The following is a 23,489-nucleotide window of genomic DNA, read 5'->3' on the forward strand; positions in this document are numbered from 1 at the left end:
TTCTTCCTGCAGAACATGGCACGTTACATTCAGTGTCACCAGTCTCTACCTTATCCGGTCAGTAAGGCAAGTTGTGTTCCTTCTGTTTTTGATTCCTCTGCTTCTAAAAAGCAAGAGGTTTGGAAGAGCTTCTTTCCCCAGAACAGCTTTATGATCTGCCTGATCAACTAAGTTAACTAAGTTGGTATGGGTCCCATACTTATCAAGGGCTTTTTACATTGAGTAACATAATAATTAGGGAGCAGCTTCCTGAGAATGTAACCATTCAAAGACGCGTTCTTAGTGCACGTGTTATTAACTCTAAGACAATTTCAATGGTAGATGCCTCCAATTTTCTTCCCTGCCCACCGTGGGCTGCACCATCCATCCAGTCCCACTGTGAGCGGTGGCAGCTTGGCTTCTCCAGCATCTGGCAGCTCCCCCTCCCTGGTAAGTGCCACACGTGCTTTCCCAGCAGCCTGCGGACACACCTATTCGGCCTCGGGCATTTATTTTGCTAGAAAACACCCAGCCCCGTTTCAGTCCGTGGTCCGGTGACTTCACCCTCCTCTGGTGCAGTTTGTCAATGATCTTGGAGTCCAGCTGCTACCCTTCCTACAGGAGACTGCTAGACTGCAGGACAGAGGAGCTTGGGTGCTGGTGGTGAAGTTGGAAATCTCCCTCCTGCTCTATCCCAGCGTCTGGAGGAGTTAAGGCCAAGAGGGGGACCAAATTGACGGTTTCACAGCCCTTGCCTGAGTCTCCAGCCAAATTAGCTGATCCCCGTCTTTGCTGGGGGCCAAAGTCAGTGTCCTTCCCCAGCTGTCATTTCTACTGTTAATTAGTACCCGTACATGTTTTCCTCACTTTCTTTCGCTAGTGGACGTCCCTTAGCACACTGCATGTTATGAGTAAAGGAGAAATTCTGTACTTTTTTTTTTTTTTGGCAGTACGCGGGCCTCTCTCACTGTTGTGGCCTCTCCCGTTGTGGAGCACAGGCTCCGGACGCGCAGGCTCAGCGGCCATGGCTCACGGGCCCAGCCGCTCCGCGGCATGTGGGATCTTCCCGGACCGGGGCACGAACCCATGTCCCCTGCATCGGCAGGCGGACTCTCAACCACTGCGCCACCAGGGAAGCCCAGAAATTCTGTACTTTTAAAAAATCTCCTTAATGTAAGAATGAGGGGTAGAGGGGGAATATTTAAAAGATTAGCTACTCGAGGATTTAACTTGGCTTTGACATTCAGTATTTGGGAAGGTCTTAAAATGATTCCTGTTTTAGGAATCCTTTTTCAGCTACTTGTTATCCCAGGGAGATTAGTTTATACCTTCCAGCCCCAGCGGTTGTGAGTCTCAGCTGCTTTAGAGAATGAAATCCACCTTGTCTGTAAGTGTTTTCGGCTCATGGGATTCAATTTAAGTCCAGTCAAGTTTCCTTGGCTGGGGCTTTGTCCTGTGAACAGGTACTCAGTTGTGTCTCGTGTGTCTGCATTCACTGGTGACTCTATACTTGCTTGCTCCGAGCATAGTTAGGTCAGCTTCTAAAAATGCATTCAGCAGAAGACTTCAAAACATCAATTGCTTCATTTGTATGCAAATAGAAAGTGGTGGATAATTATATATTACACGCCTTTGTGTAAGTTCATTTAATACTTGAAGCAGCCTTTGTCTCCAAGGAGTGTGCCCTTACTGAGAAAAAGGGTATGTGAATGGTACGTTTATTCTTGGGAGGGTGGATTGTTCACATCATGTCTGGACTTTTGTCTAGCTGGGTAGACGGTTCTACACCAGCAGTCCCACCAAAAAGAAGTCTATGTAGACAAAGAAGTCTACATAGACACTATTTTGTCTCATACTGTACACTTTTGAATTTTAGCCAACAGAGAAATAAGTATTTGAACTGTAGCTTAACGGTGGAGCAAGAGACTAATGGTTAAAAGAAGGATTAAAAACAGCACATTTAATTCTTGAAGAGAACTGGGAAGGGGGGATCTCCATGCGATAGGCTACTGCAGCTCTGCCCTCAGGGCAAGGATTATGATTAATCCGGCATGGAGTCTGTCTCTTGTTCTCAGTTGTATGTTAAAGACTGGCCTGTCACCAGGAGGCAGTGTTTGTATTCAGCAGAGCTGAACTCAAGAAGAAATACTTCTTTAAGAAAAACAACACCAGAACAAACAGAGTATCTAAAGCAGCCAGGAAGAGGGGCTGTAATCAAGATGGCAAGGCAGAGAAATACCGACATCACATAGACTATGAATTATGAACAGACTGTGAATTATACTCTAGAGCCTGGTGTATTATATTCAATCATATGGTTTAACGATGACATACTGTAGAAAATAGAGGATGCCGTTTTGTCATCCAACAGTCAAAGGCAGTAATGTAAAATTTCTCAGATTCTCTTCGAAATGAATGCATATGAACTTCAAGCTACATGATGTTTCTCAGCTCCAGTTACTCCGTTGCCATAAAATACCCCCATACTGGGTGGTGACTAGAGTCTGCAAAGGCTGGAACACATAACTGACTTGAGATATCCATTTGAAGGTTGTGAGAGTTAAAGGGGAACAGAATCAGGCCTATTTTTAATAGCCTTTTTCATGTTACTTTGGTGTGGGATGAGGGTATAAATCTCAGCTGTACTTTCTTTCCTGTGACTGGGCAGGACACAGAGCCCTCCAGATGACCAGCTCTCTGGGGTTGCAATTACTACTCACTGGCTTCCTGCGCAGCTTGATAATGTTCTGCTCCTGTTTCAGCCCGGCTGCGGCGGGGCAATGATTTGATAATAAGAGATCCTGATCAAATTAGAGAGCCATTTGCTTCTGGACGAGGATGTTAATAAAAGGGTTGATGTCCACACTGCCTGCTTTTTTTTTAAAGGTCAAAACATATTCTTACTACAAACTACTACAAAAAGCAGAAGAATCAGAAGCAGCATAAAGTTTGTGCTTTCTTTTCCCTTCATTGTTACATCTGGGAAAGGGTCTATTCTTTATTGGCTGAAATCCTGACTGGTTCTTTTTGCCTTACATTTGGAGGAGTTGAAATTGGAAGTGGGCACATTGGGAAGGTGACTGTATAATGAGTCTCTAACCTGCTAAACTCTGTGAATTAGAATCAAGCACTTGGGAGCTCTTGATTCTCTGAGCTGGTTCTCACACACACACACACACACACACACACACACACACACACACAAATGCTCGAACTTGCATATGTTTTTAAGACAACAGCTTTTGCTTTAGTTGGGCAGTCATGAGTGTTGTATGTACAGTGGTTCTTCTTGTCTGAGACTCAAGAGTAGGATGGGACTGCTCTCGGTGGGAGTTTGTTAGGATTTGGACTGTATCCCACCTGCAGTGTTTAGAAAAGCCAGACAAGAGGACCATGAAATCCCCCCTAGTGTACCACTTGCCCAGCCCATCTAAGTCAGGAGCTTTGCAGGCAAGTTCAGAGCTCTGTGGGCCGTGGTGGTGACATAGGCAGAGGACGGGCAGAGTTGCCAGCGCCCCGCCTGGTCTGGGATCGCCTGTGCGCAGCTCCATGACAGCTCAGGGACCACGTGAAGATTGTGATTGGTCTCTAGACCACACCTAGTTGGTGAGTGCAGCTGCTGCCTGAAAATCCCTCAGCTCTGCTGACATCGCTGGAGTGCACGCAAGCCTACCTTTGGACACCAGACCAGAGAGGGACCGTGGAGCTGCTGCGGTGGACGAGTCGTGGAAACTTTCCTGAGTGAGTGAAATGGGGAGAAAGGGAAGCTGGTGGTTGGCACTGAGGGGCGTTGCTGGGCAGGGCAGCAGTGGAGGTAAAGAACTGGTTTGTGATTGTTACCATATGATTCCATCTGTGGTGGAAGGTAGAGTGCTGGAGCAGATGCCAAAAGCACGATGGGGAAGGAGATTAGTCCAGAATCAAATTCATACCCACCTCTTGGCACTCCTGCTATCCTGGCTGGCCAGAAGGGCAAGCATGCCTGGCCACAAAGCAGGGATCCTCAAACTCTTGTGTACTAATAAGCCCTGGGGCCAGAGGAATTGCAGAGGGGCTGCAGTGAGGGTCTGCTGCTTTCCCCCTACTCAAAAGGCTTTCTTCTCTTCCCCTCCCAAGTAGCGCTGACAGCCAGGGCTGCAGCTTGAATGATGGCAAAAGAAAGCTTTACTTCACCAGCCCATTAGCAGCACTCACAACATTAAAAATGAATGAGGTGGATGGGAGGAGAGGGCTGGGGGTGAAGACCAGTGCAGCAGCGGGGTCTGGGAACCGCAGGCTTCTCTCTTCTCTGAGCCCAGATCCAGATCGGGAGCCTAAGAATGAAGGGAACTTTCGGTTTAAAAGAATTCTGTAGTGTCAGTGCAGAGTGTCCAGGTGGTTGTTAATGGAGAAAATCAGCACTTTGGGCTTCCTTAGCCTTAGGAAAGTATGTTCACTCTGTAGAGGGCCGGGACCTAGTCTAGACCCCTGTGTCCACGCTGCCTATAACAGTGCCTGGCTCAGCAGCGCTTGCTTAGGGTCCAGCGGAGGTTGGTCAAGGGGAGAGAACCGTCCTCTTTGCGTGCTCAGGGTCTCCCGGGTGCCCTGCCCCGCAGGTCCTCGGGCCTCCCGCGCAGGGCGATGCCGGCCTCGACCACTATCCACGTGCTGCAGCTGCTGCGGGAGCTGCTGGCCTTCGTGCTCCTCAGCTACACGGTGCTCATCGGGGCGCTGCTGCTGGCCGGCTGGACCACCTATTTCCTGGTGCTGAAGTGACAGCGCCCCTGGCCCGGCTCCCGCCCCTCCCGCCTCCCGCCCCGACCCCCGCCCCAGCAGCAGCCTGCCCAGCAGATCGCTACTCCGCCTCCGACTTCTGTCCTGACGGACCTGCACTGCCAGCTAACGAGAGAACTCTCCCGAGGTGAAGGGCCCCAGTCCAACCACCCTCCACGACAGCCGACTTGGCTCCGCCCGCTCCGCGTCCTCACACGGCCCGCCCCGCCCCACGCGGAAGCTCCGGCAGTTGTGTGTCCGGCCAGGCTGTTATAGCCGTTACCTTCAGCCCCGCCCCCTCTCTCCCCGTCTGTCCAATCGCGGCTGCGCTCTCGGGCGGGGGGCGTGGTCATGCGAAGAGGCCCTCTCATGTGGGGGCCGTGCCCCGCCCCCTGCTCACGAAGTGGCGTCACTTCCGGCGTTTGCGTGTGGGGGCCGTCAGACGCGGAATGGCGGCTCTACGGAGTTGGCTGTCGCGGAGCGTAGCCTTCTTCTTCAGGTAGGGCTTCAGGTCGTGTAGGTCAGGGTCGGACAGAGGGAGGGGACGCTGAGAGCGCTGCACTCGGGCCGCAGCCCCGGCCTTGCGGGCGCGCGCTTCCCTTCTCGGCCGAGAGGGTCACGGCGTCCCGCCCCTCTCGGAGGTCTGAGGACGTCCCGCCTCTGCCTCTGGCCAGAGGCCTCCCGCCTCCTCGGCCAAGCCCGGGCTTCGTGTCTCACTGACGGCTTTTCCGTTTTCCCACCTACCGAAAGCGCGTTCCCTCACCGTCGGGCTGTCTTTTGGGGGGCGCTCGGCCTGACCGCGAAGTGACTCTCGTTGGCCCATTGAAGTCACTGGGGAGAGTAGGGGAAGAGGCCCGGGCAGGCGGCGGGTTCCCGGAGGAGGTTTTCCGTGAGGGCGGAGGAGCCCCAGGAACTTGCCTGTCTCCCCACGGGCCCTGCTCCCTCGGCCTCTTGACGCCTGCGGGCTCCAGGGGACCATCAGAGCCCTTGCAGCCTAGGCCAGAGGGCCAGCGCTAAATCCTGCCTGCAGAAGCGTTTTGTTTTGGCCTGAGTTTTTAAAAAGCTTTGAGACCACCTCTTAAACGTCCACACCTGGTAACTCTTAAACTGCGGCACCATCGGCCCGCATTCCCGCGCGGGGAGCCAAGTAGCGGTTTCTTCGAGCCCGGGCCTTTCCAGTTCACGCAGCTCCCCACAGAGCCCTGTCGTGTGCAAGGCCACCCTACGTCGTCATTTGGGTTCCAACGTGGCCCGAGTTTGAGTCTCCAGCCCCTGCAAATATCAGTAAATTGAAGAGGCTTTTACAGGTTGGTGGTTGTGCCTTACTAAATTTGACTTCTGTTTCTAGGTACAAACGGTGCGTGCCAGTCGTGGCTAACTGTGAGAAGCGCCGTTTCTCGGAATTGATAAGACCATGGCACAAAACTGTGGCTGCTGGATTTGGGGTAACCCTGTGTGCAGTTCCTATTGCCCAGGTGAAGTACTGTCCTGTCACTCCGTGTTGTTTGTCTTTGTGTACTGTGTCCTCTTGAAGTCCCAGGTGGGCAGTGAAGCATCTGACAAGCTCTCATGGTTTTACCCCGCGCCCCTCCTCACCCGCATGTGATGGTATACTTTCTAGTGTATCGGCATCTTTTCAGAGCTGAGCAAATATAGTAATGTTTCCATTTTAATAGTATTATTTGGTAGGAACACTATGTCAGGTAGGTCAGATTGTATAAAGAGGGAAGAAAGAAAACATATTACAGTATCAACACAATAGTCTTTCATTCAATAAAAATTTATTGGGCAACTTTTATGTGCCATACACACTGAGACCGTACGAGCAAATCAAACGAAGTTTCTGCTTTCATAAAGCTTACATTCTGGAGATACGGAAGAGGAGAAAGTGGAATGAGAGGGGGAGAGAGAGAGAGAAATAGATGAACTCAGCTCACAGAGTTAGCTCAGGACCAGAATGTGCTTCGACTTCTGTACTTTGTGGGCCATTGTAGAGCTTTGGATTTTATTATGGAAAAGAAGCCACAGAGGATTTTAACATAAGATTATTATGATCTGACATAAGTTTTTAAAGGTTGCTGTGTGGAACTAAAAAGACCAGCAGGGGTCCAGGCCTGAGATGATCACGGGCTTGGCTCGGGTGGGGGAGCGGGCTGAATGCCATCAGCAGGAGTTGCCGATGGGTTAGGTGTGAAGTATATAACTTCGCTTCCAGTGCTTTAAAAAGGCCTAAGCAACGGAGAGAATGGTGTTGCCGTATACTGGGATGGAGGGGAATGGGTTTTGGGAGGAAGAAACCAAGAGTTCAGTTTTGGAAATGACATCTAGGTGGAGTTGTCAAGTAGACAGTGATATGAAAGTGGTACCTTATTAAAAAACAGTTGGTTATATGCTTTATCAGGAAGAGCTAAATAAGAAATCGGCAAACCCCATTTTGGCAAAACGTTCCTGGTACTTAAATGTGTGTTTATCACAGCAACAAGATTAATTCCATCTATCACAAGTATTTTCAGCATCTTCTGAGGCTCACTCATAAGCCTTTCCCTTTTTGTGCCTCACTTCAGCCCTCATCTCTGTGTACTAATGACCCTTTAACCCTAAAATCCTTACTTGAACACCAAGCCATTTTCAGTCATTGTTAGGACAGCCTTTTCTTTCTTCCTCCAAAAGATTTTTTGTGTGTTTGTCCTTTATATATTTTTTAATGTTTACCTATTTTATTTATTTGTTTGGTTGCGCTGGGTCTTAGTTGTGGCTCCCTGGCTCCTTAGTTGCGGCACGCATGTGGGATCTAGTTCCCTGACCAGAGACAGAACCCGGGCCCACTGCATTGGGAGCGCAGAGTCTTAACCACTGTGCCACCAGCGAAGTCCCCTGTGTTTGTCCTTTCTAGTTCGTATACTATTCTTAAGCCCTAGTTACCTCAGTTCTAGGCCACATGCCAGGAGCCTCTGGTTGACAGGAGCCTCTGGTTGACAGGAGCCTCTAGTCATTCTCCTGCAGGAACAGCAATGCCACTTCCGTTCTTCAGAGCCTGCAGTGGCTCCCCGTAATGTGTTACAGAACTAAAATCCAGCGAACTCTCCCCCCACTCCAGTGCCCTAGCCAGTCTCATCTCCCTTGTGCCATCCACTCCAACCAGGCTAGATTCCCGACAGCCCCTGCATACATCATATGTATTCTTTTCCTCATTGTTTCTTCTAACCCAGGACGCATGTCCATTCTAATCCTAGTTGTCTTGAGACCCAAATCCCACCTCTTTTTAAAGCCTTTCCTAGTTCCTGGCCAACAATGATTTCCCTCTCTGACCACTTATATTGTCTATTTTGATATTTGATGATAATCTGTTTGACTCCCGAGTCAGCAGAGCATAATGGAAACTTTGGAGTGAGAAGATTTGGTACTTTTGAGGAGAGTTACATAACTATTCTGAGCGTCCGTTTTCTCATTAAAAGAGAAGTGCTAATATCTAGACTGTTGTGAGGAACAAGTAAACGTGCATTGTAAAATGGAGAGCATTATGAAGACACAAACTATCAGAATAGGTCAAAATTAGCTTCTCATGAGCAGAGATGATATTCTTTCCTTTCTAGCCCCTCAGTGTGAGGTACATAATGAATACTTACTTAGTTGATTGAATGAAATATAAATATGATAAAATTCATGATTTGTTCGTGTATCAGAGATATTTCTTGATTGCTACTTTCAACAGGCAGTGATTCAGGGTGCTTATACTTTAAATAGCAAAAAGACAACAGATGATAGAGGGATTGGTTTGTTAGTTATGATACAATAAATCCTCTGCTATGGGAGAAAAAGGGAGAGTTAGGGATGACTTGTCATCATAGTTGCCAATATTTAATCAGGGTGGCCACCACATTCCCTTAACTCGTGAGATAGTTATACTGCCCTTTTTTTTTTTTAAACATAACAGCTGAGGTCAGAGGGAGGCGTCTCCTCTCCCCTGCATCAAGACTGTACAGCTCATTCTGCAGATTTGCCCTCTCCACCATTTACTTTCTTAGACTCAGCTTAATCCTTATTACCTCTCTGAAGCCTTTTCTAAGTTATTCTCATTCGATGTAGAAGTGATTGCTGTCTTACGTGTGCCCCTCCAGACTTCTTCCACAGCTCCCATGGTACTTGATTGCATTAATTTTCTAGTTTATCTTTATATCCCAAGCATCTAGCACTGTGGTAATGAATGAATCATAACTTCATGAAATTTGTTGATTATAAATACTAGCCTTTTATTTGATAAAAAGAAATACTTTGCTTTTTGGAGCAGAGAATAAGCAACAAAAGTAGGTAGAAAGCATATTCTAGAATTATTTTCATATGTTGTCTTAAATAGCGAAAATAAAGCTTAAAAAGAAAAAGTTAACAGAAGCATCATAGTGCAGTTGCAGTGTGAGAATTAACATTTTTCACTTGGCTGTATATGATCTCAGCTGGAGCTTTAGGTTCGAAATTGACTAAAAATGTTTGTGTGTTTCAGAAACCGGAGCCTCATTCTCTTAGTAATGATGCATTAACGAGGAGGGCTGTGTCTTTGGTAACAGATAGCACCTCTACCTTTCTCTCTCAGACCACATATGCATTGATTGAAGCAATCACTGAATATACTAAGGTAAGTGTCCTCTTGTTAAGTCTTGGTCATCTAAGTCAGTGGTTAGCAAACTATGGCTCACAGATCAAATCGGGTCTGATGCCTGCGTTTGTAGTTTGATTGGTACACGGTCAGGCTCGTTTTTTTGTGTATTCACTATGACTGCTTTTGTGAGTTGAATAGTTGCAAACAGAGACTGTAGGGCCACTCTCTGGCCCTTTACAAAAAAAAGTTGGTTGAGTCCTGACCTAAATTACTGGTTTTTAGACTTTCTCCATGAACCCTTTTTATTATTTTATTTAAAAATTTTTTTTTTACTGAAGTATAGTTGATTTACAATGTTGTGTTAATTTCTACTGTACAGCAAAGTGATTCAGTTACACATATATTCTTCTTCATATTCTTTTCCATTATGATCACAGGATATTGAATATACTTCCCTGTGCTATACAGTAGGACCTTGTTGTTTATCCATTCTCTGTATAATAGTTTGCATCTGCTAATCCCAAACTCCCAATCCATCTTTCCCTCACCTCCTTATTTATTTATTTATTTATTTTTGGCTGAGTTGCGTCTTTGTTGCTGCGCATGGGCTTTCTCTAGTTGTGGCAAGCGGGGGCTACTCTTCATTGCGGTGTGTGGGCTTCTCCTTGTGGTGACTTCTCTTGTTGCAGAGCACGGGCTCTAAGCGTGCAAGCTTCAGTGGTTGCGGCTCGCAGGCTCTAGGGCAGACTCAGTAGTTGTGGCGCACGGGCTTAGTTGCTCCGCAGCATGTGGGATCTTCCCAGACCAGGGCTTGAACCTGTGTCCCCTGTGTTGGCAGGCAGATTCTTGTGCCACCAGGGAAGCCACTGTGCCACCAGGGAAGCACCTGTTCCATTCTTTTTTATGGCTGAGTAATATTCCACTGTATATATGTACCACATCTTCTTTACCCATTCATCTGTCAGTGGACATTTAGGTTGCTTCCATATCTTGGCTACTGTAAATAGTGCTGCTATGAACATAGGGGTGCGTGTATCTTTTTGAACTAGAGTTTTGCTTCATCCTCATTTAATGTAGGGCCCCTGCAGGTGGGACACTCACCCTCTGGGAAGGGGCTGTGGTTTGCCTCACTGTCCAGGAACCCTTTTTAAAAGAAAAATCTTAAATATAGTAGCCCAGTATATAAGACAGGGGGACCATGCTGATCTGGTTCAGTTGGGGGTACCAGGGGCTTCTGTGTGAGGACAGTTTAAAAACCACTGATCTAATAGAGAGTATATGGATAATCAGAATCATTTTTAAGAGTCTCATTTATATGTTTCTTTACCTTCATTTTCCAGCAGCTTTATTCCCAGTTTTCTGAGTTTTCCATCTGCATTATGTTCTTTTTGTATGTCTAAATTGCTAAAAAGTGGTTTTTTTTTTTTTCGCGGTACGTGGGCCTCTCACTGTTGTGGCCTCTCCCGTTGCGGAGCACAGGCTCTGGACGTGCCGGCTCAGCAACCCTGGCTCATGGACCCGGCCGCTCTGCAGCATGTGGGATATTCCTGGACCGGGGCACGAACTCGCGTCCCCTGCATCAGCAGGCGGACTCTCAACCACTGTGCCACCAGGGAAGCCCGCTAAAGTTGACAAGTGGAGATACTGATGTCCTAGGATAATGCCTCTACTTCATACAGTAGTGCAGGTTCAGTGAAGCAGAAGGACTGAAGAGTCAGTTTGCTGCAATGTGACTTAACCTTGAGGTGTAAGTCTCACTAACCCTAATATGCCTCACTTATTTTACTCATTTATTCTATATTTGTAGGCTGTTTATACCTTAAGTTCTCTGTACCGACAATACACAAGTTTACTTGGGAAAATGAATTCACAGGAGGAAGACGCAGTGTGGCAGGTGATCATAGGAGCCAGAGTTGAGGTGAGCAGTTACTTGGCGTTTCTGTATTAGTGCTCCTGCCTCATTGTGGTTATCTAAATGATTGAATGAAGGTGTTTTACCAGTAGCTGTTCTCTCAGTCTACTATTGAATAAGTCCATTTAAATGTGCTTAATGACGTAATGCAGAGTCATGTTGTCTGAAGTGCTTTGTTTAATTTATAGATGACTTCAAAACAGCAAGAGTACTTGAAGTTGGAAACCACCTGGATGACTGCAGTTAGTCTCTCAGAGATGGCAGCAGAAGCTGCATACCAAACCGGTAGGTTACATTTCTTACTATGGAGGTGCTCTTTGAGTTTTCATCTAGCTGAAAAGTGAGGGATATTGTGGCTATAACCTTGTGGGAAAATGTTCCCATTTCCAATATATTAACCAATATTTCATCTGCACAAAGGAAAAATTAATGCCCTTGTAGACCAGACCCATAGAAGCTAGTTAATATCTAGAAAATGAGAAATGATAAAACTACTGTCAGCTGGAAATTTTGATTGCTTCCAAATAGGTGTTTGTTTTTTTTTGCGGTACGCAGGCCTCTCACTGTTGTGGCCTCTCCCGCTGCGGAGCACAGGCTCCGGACGCGCAGGCTCAGTGGCCATGGCTCACGGGCCCAGCCGCTGTGCGGCATGTGGGATCTTCCCGGACCGGGGCACAAATCCGTGTTCCCTGCATCGGCAGGCGGACTCCCAACCACTGCACCACCAGGGGAGCCCTCCAAATAGGTTTTGAACATTTATTTTTTAATAACCTGGATAATTTATGAATAGTATCTATATTTCAGGCTTTGTGATAAACATTTTATAGACCTTTAACCCCCATAGTTCCTTTAAAGTAGGAGTTACTATCATCATTCCCACTTTATAGATAAAGAAACTGGCAGATAGAGGGGGTTAAGTAATTCACCCAGCGTGCTGTGGTACACAGTAAGTAAGCAGCCAAACTGGGATTCAGCAAAGTAGGTCAGATTCTAAAGCCTTTGCCCCTGGTAGCCAGGGCTTCATCCTCTGTGCCTTGGTGCCTGAGTATAGAAAATGCAGTTATTCATTCACCAGGTGTTTTTAAACCATCACTATCCATCCAGTGGGCTTGAGCTGAATGGTTTTCTAATTAAATGTATTTGAGGGAACCCCTCATTTGACATCTTACCTGGTTGGGCCCAAACTATGTCACCACAGAAGTTCTTATTAGGAAACTGGTTTGTTAAAGTGCTATTGTTTTCTGAAATCTTAAAGATATAAAAGATTTTTTAAGTAAAACCAAAAAATTCTTAGTTAACTAATGCCCCGGGGAATAAGAGATTCTGAAAACAGGATTGGGATGAACAGCGAAACAGAAGTATAAAAGTAGCATTTCAGTAGTGGCACACCAAAGGTGGGAGCAGGGTTTCCAGGTGCAGTGAACAGGGAGGTTTGCTGAGGGTTCTACAGCAGGAACAGTCCCAGGCAGCCCTCACCACTCACTAGTCTTAGATCTAGCAGGAGAAAAGAGGGAGAGTAAATTATAAGCATTATCTGAAAAAAGACATTTTCCCAGAACTGATTGAAAGGCTCACAAAGGTTCTGAACAGAATTTAAAATATAAATATATCTCATATGGTAAAAAAAAAAAAAAGAAAACAAACTATACAAAGAAAAATCCTAAAAACTATAAGAAAAAAAATTACTTACAAAGGAAGTATAATCAAACATTAATCTTCTTATCTGCAACCCTAGATGCAAGATGACAAAAAATAACCATCCAGGTATCTTTAAAATGTGAGAATAAAAGATGTTTTCAGACATAAAGACTCAGCTTACCAACTGCTTATACTTTCTGGAAAAACTACTCTGTAAAGAAAAATTAGTTTAGAAAGAAGCAACTGAGATACAAAACTAATGAAGAAAATTTAGTAAAACTTGTCAAAAGCTCTGAGTGTTCTTTTTTTAAATAAATTTATTTATTTATTTATTTTTGGCTGTGTTGGGTCTTCGTTGCTGTGCACGGGCTTTCTCTAGTTGCAGGGGGCTACTCTTTGTTGCAGTGCACAGGCTTCTCATTGCTGTGGCTTCTCTCATGGAGCATGGGCTGTAGGCATGCAGGCTTCAGTAGTTGTGGCGCACAGGCTTAGTTGCTCTGCAGCATGTGGAATCTTCTTGGGCCAGGGACTGAACTGTGTCCCCTGCACTGGCAGGCAGATTCTGTGCCACCAGGGAAGCCCCCTGAGTGTTAAACTTTTAAGTAATCAAATCAGTTTGGGGAAGAAGTGAAAGCATGCTAAGCTTTCTTGCTCGAGAAGAGAGACAATGGCTTAACATTAGACATTGTTAAACACTTCAAAAAGAATGGGGGGGGGAGGGGCTTCACTGGTGGCGCAGTGGTTGAGAGTCCACCTGCCGATGCAGGGGACACGGGTTTGTGCCCCGGTCCGGGAGGATCCCACGTGCTGCGGAGCAGCTGGGCCTGTGAGCTGTGGCTGCTGGGCCTGCGCGTCTGGAGCCTGTGCTCCCCAACGGGAGAGGCCACAACAGTGAGAGGCCTGCATACCGCAAAAAAAAAAGGGGGGGGGAGTTGATAAAATTCAGTTAAGGCAGGAAAGGTTTAAGAAATAAAGCCTGTTAATTAGAAAATGCAAACTAAAATAGAACACATTCAAATATCAGTAATCACAATAAGAATAAATTTACATATTAAATACTTCCTGAATGTATTAAAAAATAATTCTAGCTAAAACTGTTTACAGAGGCACATCTAAAACAAAAACGCATCGGAAGGTTTAGAATTTTAAGATAAACTGAACCATTACTAACAAAAAGAAATCTACCCAAAAAAAGGTGGCAGAGCAATGTCAGAATCAGAAGGGGGATTCAAGACAAAAAGCATTAAAAGGGACCGAACAATTCATCAAGACATCAATCATGAAGTGCGTGTCTAATGAGGCAAAAACTGATAGATTTACAAGGAGAAATGGAGCTTTATACACATCTCAGGCTCACAGGTCAAGACCAAAACAATTAAAACTATTAAGTGTTGGAACAGAATGATTTTTAAAAGCTTAACCAAATGCATATACTGAATACAAAATTTTGTCCTCCCCCCCAAAAAAAATTCTCTTCAAATTCAAATAGTATACAACATGTACAAAAATTGATTTTTATGCCAAGTGACAAAGACTCAGCAAATTACTGATACCCCCCCTTCCTCACCAAAAATCAAAATGGAAATTTAACCCATACAACTCAATATCAAAAGAAACCCCTGATTTAAAAATGGAAGGATCTGAATAGACATTTTCCAAAGACAACGTACAGATGGCCAATGGGTGCATGAAAAGATGCTTGACATTGCTAATCATCAGAGAAATGCAAATCAAAACCACAATGAGATATATCACCTCACCTGTCAGAATGGCTATCATAAAAAGATCATAAATAACAAATGTCTGTGAGAATGTGGAGAAAAGGGAACCCTAGTACACTGTTAGTAGTAATGTAAAATAGTGCAGCCACTGTGATAAACAGTATGGAGTTTCCTCAAAAAATAAAATAAACCCACACACCTATGGTCAACCAATCTATGACAAAGGAGGCAAGAATATGCAATGGCGAAAAGACAGTCTCTTTTTTCAATAAGTGGTGTTGGGAAAACTGGACAGCTACATGTGAAAGAATGAAATTAGAACACACTCTAACACCATACACAAAAATAAACTCAAAATGGATTAAAGACCTAAATGTAAGGCCAGACACTATAAAACTCTTAGAGGAAAACAGGCAGAACACTGACATAAATCACAGCAATATCTTTTTTGATCCACCTCCTAGAGTAATGAAAATAAAAATAAACAAATAGATCCTAATTAAACTTAAAAGCTTTTGCACAGCAAAGGAGACCATAAACAAAACAAAAAGACAACCTATAGAATGGGAGAAAATATTTGCAAACAAAGTGCCCAACACGAAGTGCCCAACAAGGGATTAATCTCCAAAATATACAAACAGTTCATGCAGCCCAGTAACAGAAAAACAACCCAATCAAAATATGGGCAGAAGATCTAAATAAACATTTTGCCAAAGAAGACATACAGATGGCCAAGAAGCACATTAGAAGATGTCAGTATCGCTAATTATTAGAGAAATGCAAATGCAAAACTGCAATGAGGTGTCACCTCACACTGGTCAGAATGGCCATCATCAAAAAATCTACAAACAATAAATACTGGAAAGGGTATAGAGAAAAGGGAACCCTCCTACACTGTGGGTGGGAATGTAAATTGGTACAACCATTGTGGAGAACAGTATGGAGTTTCCTTAAAAAACTGAAAATAGAACTACCATATGATCCAGCAATCCCGCTCCTGGGCATATATCCAAAGAAAACCATAATTTGAAAAGATACATGCACCCCAGTGTTCACTACAGCACTGTTTACAGTAGCCAAGATTTGGAAGCAACCTAAATGTCCATCTACAGAAGAGTGGATAGAGAAGATGTGCTACATATATACAATGGAATATTACTCAGCCATAAAAAAGAACAAAATAATGCCATTTGCAGCAACACGGGTGGACCTAGAGATAGTCGTACTGAGTGAAGTAAGTCGGAGAAAGACAAATATGATATTGCTTATCTGTGGAACCAAAGAAAAAAATGATACAAATGAACTTATTTACAAAACAGAAATAGTCACAGATGTAGAAAACAAACTTATGGTTATGGGGGGGGAAAGGGTGGGGGGATGGATAAATTGAGAGATTGGGATTGACATATATACACTACTATGTATAAAATAGATAATTAATAAGGACCTACTGTATAGCACAGGGAACTCAATACTCTGTAATGGCCTATATGGGAAAAGAATCTAAAAAAGAGTGGATATACATATATGTATAACTGATACACCTTACTGTACACCTAAAACAAATCAATTATACTCCAATAAAAATTTTTTTAAAAAGACGGTAAAAATAAACAAACTGAAAGTAGTGGGAATTCCCTGGTGGTCCAGTGTTTAGGACTCTGCATTTTCATTGCCGAGGGCACGGGTTCAATCCCTGGTTGGGGAACTAAGATCCCACAAGCTGAGCAGCACAGCAAAAAAAAAAAAAAAAAGAGAGAGAGGAAAAAAAAATAGAACCACCATATGATCCAGCAATTCCTTTCCACTCCTAGGTATATCTCTGAAGAAAATGAAACTGAATTCAAAAAGAAATATGCACCCCAATGTTCATAGCAGCATTATTTACAATAGCCAAGATTTGGAAGCAACCTAAGTGTCCATCAACAGATGAATGGATAAAGACAGTGGAATATTACTCAGCCATAAAAGAATGAAATTTTGCCATTTGCAACAACATGGATGGACTTGCAAGGTTTAGTCTTAGTGAAATAAGTCAGACACAAAGACAAATACTGTATATCACTTATATGTGGAATCTAAAAAATAAACTAGTGAATATAACAAAACAGACTCACAGAGAACAAAGAACAAACTAGTGGTTACCAGTGGGGAGAGGATGAAGAGGTATAAACTACTATGTATTAAATAAATAAGCTGCAAGGATATACTGAACAGAAAACATAGCCAGTATTTTATAGTAACTATAAATGGATTAGAACCTTTAAAAATTGTGAATAACTATGTTGTACACCTAAAACTTATATACTATTGTAAATCAACTATACCTCAATAAAGAAAAATGGAAATTTAAAAGTATTTAGAACTGTCATAAGTCTTGTATATAGCAGACCCAGAGAGTTGTATACAGAGTAGCTCTTAAATAGAAATTGACCCTTATTTAAAGGCACATGTCATAAATAAAAAGAACAGCAGCCATAAGTGACAGGTAATGTTCACTGTACTAAGAAGAACTGAAAATAAATTAATTAAACTTTTAACCCAGTAAGTTAGAGAAAGCAAAATAAATTCAGACAATGTGGAATAAAAGAAAAGGTATAAGAAGACTAAAAAGAAATAGGGACTTCCCTGGTGGTGCAGTGGTTAAGAATCCACCTGCCAATGCAGGGGACACAGGTTCGAGCCCTGGTCTGGGAAGATGCCACATGCCGTGGAGCAACTAAGCCCACGCTCCACAACTACTGAGCCTGTGCTCTAGAGCCCACAAGCCACAACTGCTGAGCCTGCGTGCCACAGCTACTGAAGCCTGCACGCCTAGAGCCCGTGCACCGCAACAAGAGAAGCCACCGCAATGAGAAGCCCACACACCATAATGAAGAGCAGCCCCCGCTTGCCACAATTAGAGAAAGCCTGTGTGCAGCAACGAAGACACAACGCAGCCAAAAATAAATAGTCAAAAAGGCAAACTCCGGTTCCTTGAAAAGAATTTAAAAATTAGGTTTGAAAAAAAAAAAATTAGGTTTGGCAAGTATAACTTTTTAGAGAGCAAAAGTAACATCAGAAGGAGCTATTATAGATATGGAGGGTTTTTTTAATCATACGAGAATATTATGATCTTTATGTAAATCCTGAGTTGGCCCAAGAAGTAAAGAATCCAAGTAAGATCACTAACCACAAAAGTTGAAATAGTATTCACAAAGAATCTGTTCCCCCAAAGTAGACACTAAGCCCAGGCAGTTTTGTGGGAGAGTTTTATTAAATCTTCAAGAAACACAATTCCTGTGTTACAGAAAGTGTACCAAAAAATGATGACAAGCCTCCCAACTATTATAATTGTCTAAAACCAGCATAGGCCTGATCCCAAACTGGACTTGCCCAGCACCAGAACAAAAAAACTATAGTTCAGTATCACTTATGAATATAGATATAAATCAAATATAGCCATTTATCTTCAAAATAAAATGATAATTCAATATTAAAAAACCTATCAAGAGAACATAGACACAACATTCTCTGACATAAATCATAGCAATGTTTTCTTAGGTCAGTCTCCCAAGGCAATGGAAATAAAAACAAAAGTAAACAAATGGGACTTAATCAAATTTAAAAGCTTTTGTACAGCAAAGGAAACCGTAAACAAAACAAAAAGACAACCTACACAGTGGTAGAAAATATTTGCAAACAACGTGACTAACAAGGGCTTAATTTCCAAAATATGTAAACAGCTCCTACAACTCAACAACAAAAAAGCAAACAACCCAATCGAAAAATGGACAGAACATTTAATCAGACATTTCTCCAAAGAAGAAATACATACAGCCAATAGACACATGAAAAGATGCTCAACATCGCTAATTATTAGAGAAATGTAAATCAAAACTACAATGAGGTACCACCCCACACCAGTCAGAATGGCCATCAGTAAAAAGTCTACAAATAACAAATGCCGGGGAGGGTGTGGAGAAAAGGGAACTCTCCTACACTGTTGGTGGGAACGTAAGTTGGTGCAGCCACTGTGGAAAACTGTATGGAGGTTCCTCAGAAAGCTAAAAATAGAGTCACCATATGATCCAGCAATCCCACTCCTGGGCATGTATCTGGACAAAACTATAATTCAAAAAATACATGCAAAAAAAAAAAAAATACATGCACCCCTATGTTCACAGCAGCACTATTCACAATAGCCAAGGCATGGAAACAACTTAAATCTCCATTGACAGATGAATGGATAAAGAAGATGTACATATATACAATGGAATACTACTCAGCCATAAAAAAGAACGAAATAATGCCATTTGCAGCAACATGGATGCGACTAGAGATTATCATACTAGGTGAAGTAAGTCAGAGAAAGACAAATACCGTATGATACCACTTATATGTGGAATCCAAAATATGACATAAATGAACTTATCTATGAAACAGAAACAACATCAGGGACATAGAGAACAGACTGGTGGTTGCCGAGGGCATTAGGGGAGGGATGGAGTGGGAGGCTGGGGTTAGCAGATGTAAGCTTTTATATATAGGATGGATAAACAACAAGGTCCTACTGTATTGCACAAGGAACTCTATTCAATATCTTATGATAAACCATAATGGAAAAGAATATTTTAAAAAATGCATATATATGTGTAACTGAATCACTTTGCTGTGCAGCAGTAACTAACACAACATTGTATATCAACTACATTTCAATAAAAATAAAATTTAAAAAAAATCTACATATAGCAAAACAAAAACCCTATCAACATTTAATTCACTACTTGAGATTATCTACAGTAGATTATAGGAGAAAAGCCACTTGTGTAATCATATCGGTGTATGCCCCAGAAGCCTTCAGTAAAATGTAGTGCCCATTTCCGATTTAAATCTGAGTACAATTATAGAGAGAATGTTCTAAACATGATGGTTAAATAATCCTATTTCATAGTGAAATGTGAGAAGCATTTCCATCAACGTCAGAAATAAAAGGACACCTGCTATCCTCCACTGTCTTTCTACATTGTACTAAAGGTTCTCATTAATGCAATAACATAGAAAAGAACTGCTTGAGTGTTCTGTAGATGAATTAATAAATACGGATATCTATATTATGAAATACACTAGCAGCAGGTAAAATGATAGCGCTCAAAAACAAAATTGCAAAATATGTTCAATAAATACTGTTTGTGCCATTATGTAGATTTATAGTCATAAAATTTTTTTGTGTGTATTCCATATGAATGTAGGAACTTTTTTAAAAAGATCTAATTGGCTTTATTCAACAGTTCATGAATTGGACAGCAGCCCATCTAGTAAATAGATGAAATGTTACTTTATAGTAACATTTTAAAGGATGAGGAAGGTGCCCTTTAAACTTCTAAAAGGTGTTATCTCTGAAGATTGGGTAGGGTGAGGAAAGAGATGTTTGACAATTTTATTAGTGATCTCTTCATTTGTCAAAAAGAAATGTATTGTGCAGTTAAAAAAATTAAAATCTTAAAACATCTATACTAAGAGCTGAGTAGCTATAAAGATGATTGTGGGAATTGCATTTGATAATTATAACAATGATGGCTGCTGATAGCTGGAGGAAAATGCCAGGGTTTTGACAATAAAGAGTAAAATGCAGACCTGGATGTGGAGGGTAGAGGGTTCTCTGCTTTGCAGGGAGGGCAGGGGAAGTGGCCCCAAGAAAGGCTCAGATGACAACCACAGAGCCCCCAGGCTCTCCTTGTGTCCACTCAGCATAAGTGGCCCATCTTTTGGCAGGAGCGGACCAGGCCTCTGTAACCGCCAGGAGTCATATCCAGCTGGTGAGATCGCAGGTGCAGGAGGTGCGCCAGCTTTCCCAGAAAGCAGAAACCAAGTTGGCAGAAGCACAGACAGAAGAACTCCGACAGAAAACACAGGAGGAAGGGGATGAGAGGGCTGAGCCGGAGCAGGAGGCCTACCTGCGTGAGGATTGAGGGCCTGAGCTGCTGCCCACGTCTGCCCACTCGGCCTGGGGAAAGCAAGGGCAGACGCCATCCAGCCCCAGGTCAGCACAGCTTTCTCTGCGCACAGAGGCATGGCAGGCAGGTCCTGCCCTGGCCCATCAGACCAGAGGTCATTGTGAGCTGTGAGTGCCTGACCCCTATCTCCACAGTCTCAGGCTTCTACTGGACCTGGTTCTTAGCCCTGCAGGGCACTGCACCCCGTTTAACATTTCACCCTGCTCAGCAGAGCTGCCCTCTCACCCATCGATCTTTTTACCTGCCACCCAGAGCATCTCACCAACCTGGCCAGAGAGAAGGGGCCTTCTCTGTCATGTCCACTAGTAGCTGTTAAATCTCAGTTTCCCATCTACATTTTCAAATATGACTTAGTATTTGCTCCCTCCATAGGGATGAGTTTTTTGGGGCAAGGGGAGCCTGTGTGTTTGTAAGATTTCTTTTTGGTAAGTGTTTCTAATGCCTTCTGTGACCTGGCCCCATTGCCCTGTAAGGACAGCTCAGGCCAAGGAGCCAAAAGCCCAAAAGCCCAGGGACTGGAGCAGAGTGTTTACCTGGTGCTCTTAACAGGACTTATTCCAACACACACTTCTCGTTTCCTTTTTTCCTTGGAGTTTCTCGTTGTATCTAAAGGAGAATAATTTTTTTTTGCATTTAAAAAAGATGTTTGTGTGTGTCTTTTGGAGCCCTAGGCAGCCTCCCTCCTTCACCACCCTCTCCAGACTGGAAGAGCCCCAAGGGGCTCCAGGAGTCCCCCCATGGAGTGATGGCAGCATTTGCCCATTTAACACATACTGGGACAAGTTAGCCAGGTTTCAGTGTTTTAATCAGAGTTAGCAAGGTTTGGGAGGAGGTTACAAAAACAAAGTCAGCATTTCTTGTAGACCCATCAAGGGCCAAGTTTCACGGTTCGCGATTTCTCATCATGATTGCAAAATTAAGTCTACTCGCTCAACCCACCCCTCGAAGCTGGGACAAGGGGGCAGCTGCACACTTGAGCCCCTCATCTGTTACCAGTGCCCACATGGTCCACATCTCCAGGGGGCTGAGGCGGTGCACCAGAAGGAGCCCTCTGTACAGGCAGGGGTCCCGAGGGTCCAGGGGCCGCCTTATTCCAAATGTCTTGAAGCCAGCATGGTGCATGGGGCTCACCCCCAGCTTTTTCAGACACATCCCCACAAAGACGTCATCAATGGGGAAGAGTTCAGCCTCTTCCACGGCTGCTTGGAGGTGCTGCACAGTGGCTCTGGACATGACATACCCTCCACCCCCAGCATAGGGTGGGTAGTGGTGGGCCCTATACATGGAGGGTGGGATGAAATATTTGACCTTGGTGTTCCTGTTGGGCAGGGCCTGGCGGATGACATCTCCCACCAGTAGGTCCTGGGCTGGGTCCCAGCCATCCAGGAACTCCAACACATTGGGGACATGGACAAAGACATCATCATCTCCCTTTAGCATGAAATGGGCCTGGGAGCAGACAGCTGCCACCCAGCGCTGCAAGTGCAGCTCCTTGAGTGTCAGGTTGAAAAAGTCCTCAGCAAAGTCCCACTGTAGGATATCATCAAACTCCCGACTCTCGTAGGCCAGCAGCTGGGCTGGGGGCACAGATCCCGCCACCCCCAGGAGGAACACCAGCTTCAGCTGCCGGCCCTTAGCCCAGCTTCCTGCGCGGCCCCACGTGCTGCGGATGGCCGCACGCCGCTCCACATGGCCAGGCTGTGACTTGATGGCCAGGAGCAGAAAGGTGTCCTCGGCACAGCCCGAAGGCTCCAGCAAGATGGAGAAGTTGCGGCAGTGACGATAGGTCAAGAAGAGGCGGTGACGGTTAGGCAGGAACAGGGAGGCATTGGCCACCGTGTGGTTGGGTGGACACTGGCTGCGCCGGGGCCCTGGGGGAGCCCAGAAGGGCTGTCGGGCCATGGGGCCTCCCGCTGGGTGGGCCTCCTTCTTCAGGAAGAACAGGCAGCTGAGCAGCAGCACAGCAAGGCTGTACAGGACCAGCCAGCCTACCCTGCGGAACATGGCAGGGCCTGCAAGGAAAGAGCCGGTGAGCGGACTGAGCCCGGCGCCGGCCCGGCCTCCACCTCCCCGGTCCCAAGAGCAACCCACGGCCCAGCAGCTAGGTCCTTTTATCTTCTTCAGCGTGTCCTCCGGCTCTTTCCAGAGTCCCTCTCCCAGAGGACAGACCAAACACACCTGCTATGCCAGCCCTCGCTTCCCTTCTGCTGTCATTAGGGGACTCTTGGGTCAACTTTTTCTCCAAAAGGACTTGCAGCCACTTTAAAACTGAGGCACCACAAGTGTTTTCAGCATTTCCCACGAAACTCAAGTACCTAATGAGCTTTAGTGAAAGTGGCAAAGCTTATTCCCCCCCCAAAAAAAAGTCTAGCGTGGTGGCAGGCCCTGCGTTTCATGTCTGAGAGATGATAGCCCCTGGCACTGCCCTTAGGGAGTTTGCTCCTCCAGGGAGAGGAAACCACTGCAGGGCGGCAGCAGGTGGCGGAAGCCACCACAGAACACACCCAGTTAACACATACTGGTACAAGGTTTGCCTGAAGTAGTTTGAGTTTCCTGGGGAGTCGTTTAAATGGAGCTTTAGGAAAAAAACAAAAAACAACACGCACGGGAAGAGCATGAAAGCAAATAGGAAAGCCATAGACTTGTACCAGGATGGCTCCCCTGCGGCCACCCCTCACCAGTTCTACCGCTTACTGAGTTCTGGTTTTCTCTCAGCAAGTCTCCCAGCAATACAAAGAGAAAGCTGAGAAATGGTAACTTAGTACAGTAACCTGCCCAAGAGCCACAGTAGCCAGCCATCAGTCCCCTCCTCGTCCCCTCCCCCTGCCGTGTCCTGGTCCAGCTGGCCATCACTTCCATCCGGTCTACCCGCATTAGCCTCATCCCGGTTGTCCCTG

General features: G+C 44.8%; 3 protein-coding genes across 6 annotated transcripts; 2 read left to right on the forward strand and 1 right to left on the reverse strand.

Moving 5' to 3' along the window:
- Positions 1 to 2,956: 2,956 nt before the first annotated feature.
- Positions 2,957 to 4,869, forward strand: LOC141276135 (uncharacterized). The gene is made up of 2 exons (XM_073790009.1): positions 2,957 to 3,720; positions 4,575 to 4,869. The coding sequence occupies exon 2, from the start codon at positions 4,600 to 4,602 to the stop codon at positions 4,732 to 4,734; it is 135 nt and encodes a 44-aa protein (XP_073646110.1). The 5' UTR covers positions 2,957 to 3,720; positions 4,575 to 4,599; the 3' UTR covers positions 4,735 to 4,869.
- A 229-nt stretch (positions 4,870 to 5,098) lies between these two features.
- DIABLO (diablo IAP-binding mitochondrial protein) lies at positions 5,099 to 21,159 on the forward strand. Of its 4 annotated transcripts, none has more exons than XM_073790007.1 (7): positions 5,099 to 5,230; positions 6,080 to 6,206; positions 9,230 to 9,361; positions 11,199 to 11,243; positions 11,426 to 11,522; positions 11,793 to 11,982; positions 12,973 to 13,209. In XM_073790007.1, the coding sequence occupies exons 1-7, from the start codon at positions 5,181 to 5,183 to the stop codon at positions 13,016 to 13,018; spliced, it is 687 nt and encodes a 228-aa protein (XP_073646108.1). In that variant the 5' UTR covers positions 5,099 to 5,180; the 3' UTR covers positions 13,019 to 13,209. The 4 variants fall into 4 exon arrangements, with proteins under 4 accessions (XP_073646108.1, XP_073646107.1, XP_073646109.1 ...); XM_073790006.1 differs by having other exon boundaries at positions 5,100 to 5,230; positions 11,133 to 11,243; XM_073790008.1 differs by lacking the exons at positions 11,793 to 11,982; positions 12,973 to 13,209 and adding an exon at positions 16,411 to 20,331 and having other exon boundaries at positions 5,100 to 5,230; positions 11,133 to 11,243.
- Positions 21,160 to 21,380: 221 nt separating this feature from the next.
- On the reverse strand, positions 21,381 to 22,596 carry B3GNT4 (UDP-GlcNAc:betaGal beta-1,3-N-acetylglucosaminyltransferase 4). Its single transcript, XM_019950485.3, has one exon. It carries the CDS (start codon positions 22,594 to 22,596, stop codon positions 21,523 to 21,525), a length of 1,074 nt encoding a protein of 357 aa, XP_019806044.1. The 3' UTR covers positions 21,381 to 21,522.
- Between the last annotated feature and the right edge of the window lie 893 nt (positions 22,597 to 23,489).

This window comes from Tursiops truncatus, chromosome 13 (genome assembly GCF_011762595.2).
Source record: "Tursiops truncatus isolate mTurTru1 chromosome 13, mTurTru1.mat.Y, whole genome shotgun sequence".
NCBI classification, from domain to species: Eukaryota; Metazoa; Chordata; class Mammalia; order Artiodactyla; family Delphinidae; genus Tursiops; species Tursiops truncatus.

Bases quoted from the DNA above. Each gene is read 5' to 3' on its own strand.
- B3GNT4 (XM_019950485.3), bottom strand. From the start codon at position 22,596: ATGTTCCGCAGGGTAGGCTGGCTGGTCCTGTACAGCCTTGCTGTGCTG.
- DIABLO (XM_073790006.1), top strand. From the start codon at position 5,181: ATGGCGGCTCTACGGAGTTGGCTGTCGCGGAGCGTAGCCTTCTTCTTC. The intron at 11,523-11,792 runs GTAGGTTACATT...TGCGGTACGCAG, and splicing joins AGAAGCTGCATACCAAACCG to GCCTCTCACTGTTGTGGCCT. The intron at 11,983-12,972 runs GTTTTGAACATT...CTGCAACCCTAG, and splicing joins CAGGGGAGCCCTCCAAATAG to ATGCAAGATGACAAAAAATA.
- LOC141276135 (XM_073790009.1), top strand. From the start codon at position 4,600: ATGCCGGCCTCGACCACTATCCACGTGCTGCAGCTGCTGCGGGAGCTG.